This window comes from Syzygium oleosum, unplaced genomic scaffold (assembly GCF_021117445.2).
Source record: "Syzygium oleosum isolate NSW1041296 unplaced genomic scaffold, Sole_v2.1 Sole_v2.11, whole genome shotgun sequence".
In the NCBI taxonomy this organism is placed as follows: Eukaryota; Viridiplantae; Streptophyta; class Magnoliopsida; order Myrtales; family Myrtaceae; genus Syzygium; species Syzygium oleosum.
In genome coordinates, this window is record NW_026607495.1 from 3,376,559 (window position 1) to 3,378,170 (window position 1,612).

Genomic DNA, 1,612 nt, shown 5'->3' on the forward strand with positions numbered 1-1,612 from the left:
AACTAAATTCGTCTCTAATTTGCGACGAAAAATTATTCGTCACAAATTAGCGACGAAAATTAAATTCGTCACTAATTTGAGACGAAAAAAAAATTCGTTGCAAATTATCGACGGATTTTGCGACGAAAATTAAATTCGTCGCTAATTTGCGACGAAAAAAATTCGTCGCAAATTAGCGACGGAATTTGCTACGAAAATTAAATTCGTCGCTAATTTGCGACGAAAAAAATTCGTCGCAAATTAGCGACGGAATTTGCGACGAAAAAAAAATTTGTTGCTAATTAGCGACGGAATTTGCGATGAAAATTAAATTCGTCGCTAATTTGCGACGAAAAATATATTCGTCGCTAATGAATTTGCTGATCGGCATGGCTCGCACGAAGCAGACGGCCCGGAAGTCCACCGGCGGCAAGGCCCCGCGGAAGCAGCTGGCCACCAAGGTGGCCCGGAAGTCGGCCCCGGCGACCGGCGGCGTGAAGAAGCCGCACACGTTCAGGCCCAGGACGGTGGCGCTGAGGGAGATACGGAAGCACCAGAAGAGCACGGAGCTGCTGATCTGGAAGTTGCCCTTCCAGCGGCTGGTGCAGGAGATCGCCCAGGACTTCAAGACCGACCTCCGGTTCCAGAGCAGCGCCGTCGCCGCCCTCCAGGAGGTGGCAGAGGCGTACCTCGTTGGGCGGCCGTTCGAGGACACCAACCTGTGCGCCATCCACGCCGAGCGGGTCACGATCATGCCCAAGGACATCCAGCTCGCCAGGAGGATCCGGGGAGAGAGGGCTTAGTTATAAAGGGGAATGTGGTTAGATCTTTGTCATGTTGGAGGGTGTTTGGTTGTAGGCTTGATTATGGAGACTTTGAATCGTTGTTATGTAGATGTACATCTCTGGGCATTAATGGAATGTGGGTTTGCTTCGCTTTCTTTGACTTTCTTGCATATTTTGGTGCTTTTCAGTATTCATGGGTTTGATCCTGTGAATTGATGTTCTTGGAAGACAAATTTAGCGACGGGATTTTGTCACGAAAATTTAGCGACGAAAATTGAAATTTTTCGTCGCTAAATTTTGCGATGCCGAATTGGCGACGAAATTTTTTTCGTCGCAAATTCGTTTAGAGACGAATTTTCCCATTTTTTTCGTGACAAAATTCGTCGCTAAAATCTATTTTTTTTTGTAGTGTTATAGCTCGAGGCAAAGATTATCTATTTGCTTTGTGAACGCACTTTCTCTTGCGAAATCAAGAATAGATTTGTTGCAGTTGTGTCTTCTTATCTTTTTGATTGATTGATATAACTTTTTAGTTAGTTGGTCATGGTATTTAATTATATTATCTCTAATAATCTTTTTATCATGGAGTTGACGGTACGAGCATATAATTGATTTCCTCTAGGAACAAGCAATAAAACCCGTCCCCAACGTTTTTGGCGACAGGTTTGGCAAAACCCTCACCAACGACCGTCGATGATCTACAAGCCGTCTGTAATGAGAGTTTACGACCAATTTCGACATTTTTGTACGGTTTTGCCCATCGCCTGTAACCCTCTTTTAGGGAACTACAACTTTAGCTTTATTGACCCCTTCTGGGGTAACTCCAATTATTATTGTAAAGAAGAATT

At 44.3% G+C, this 1,612-nt stretch overlaps 1 protein-coding gene across 1 annotated transcript; it reads left to right on the top strand.

Annotated features, from left to right (window-relative positions):
* Positions 1-340: 340 nt before the first annotated feature.
* LOC115664688 (histone H3.2-like) lies at positions 341-924 on the top strand. The gene has a single exon (XM_030586583.2). It carries the CDS (start codon positions 351-353, stop codon positions 780-782), a length of 432 nt encoding a protein of 143 aa, XP_030442443.1. The 5' UTR covers positions 341-350; the 3' UTR covers positions 783-924.
* Positions 925-1,612: the final 688 nt, after the last annotated feature.

Coding starts and splice junctions, on each gene's coding strand:
- LOC115664688 (XM_030586583.2), top strand. CDS start 351: ATGAATTTGCTGATCGGCATGGCTCGCACGAAGCAGACGGCCCGGAAG.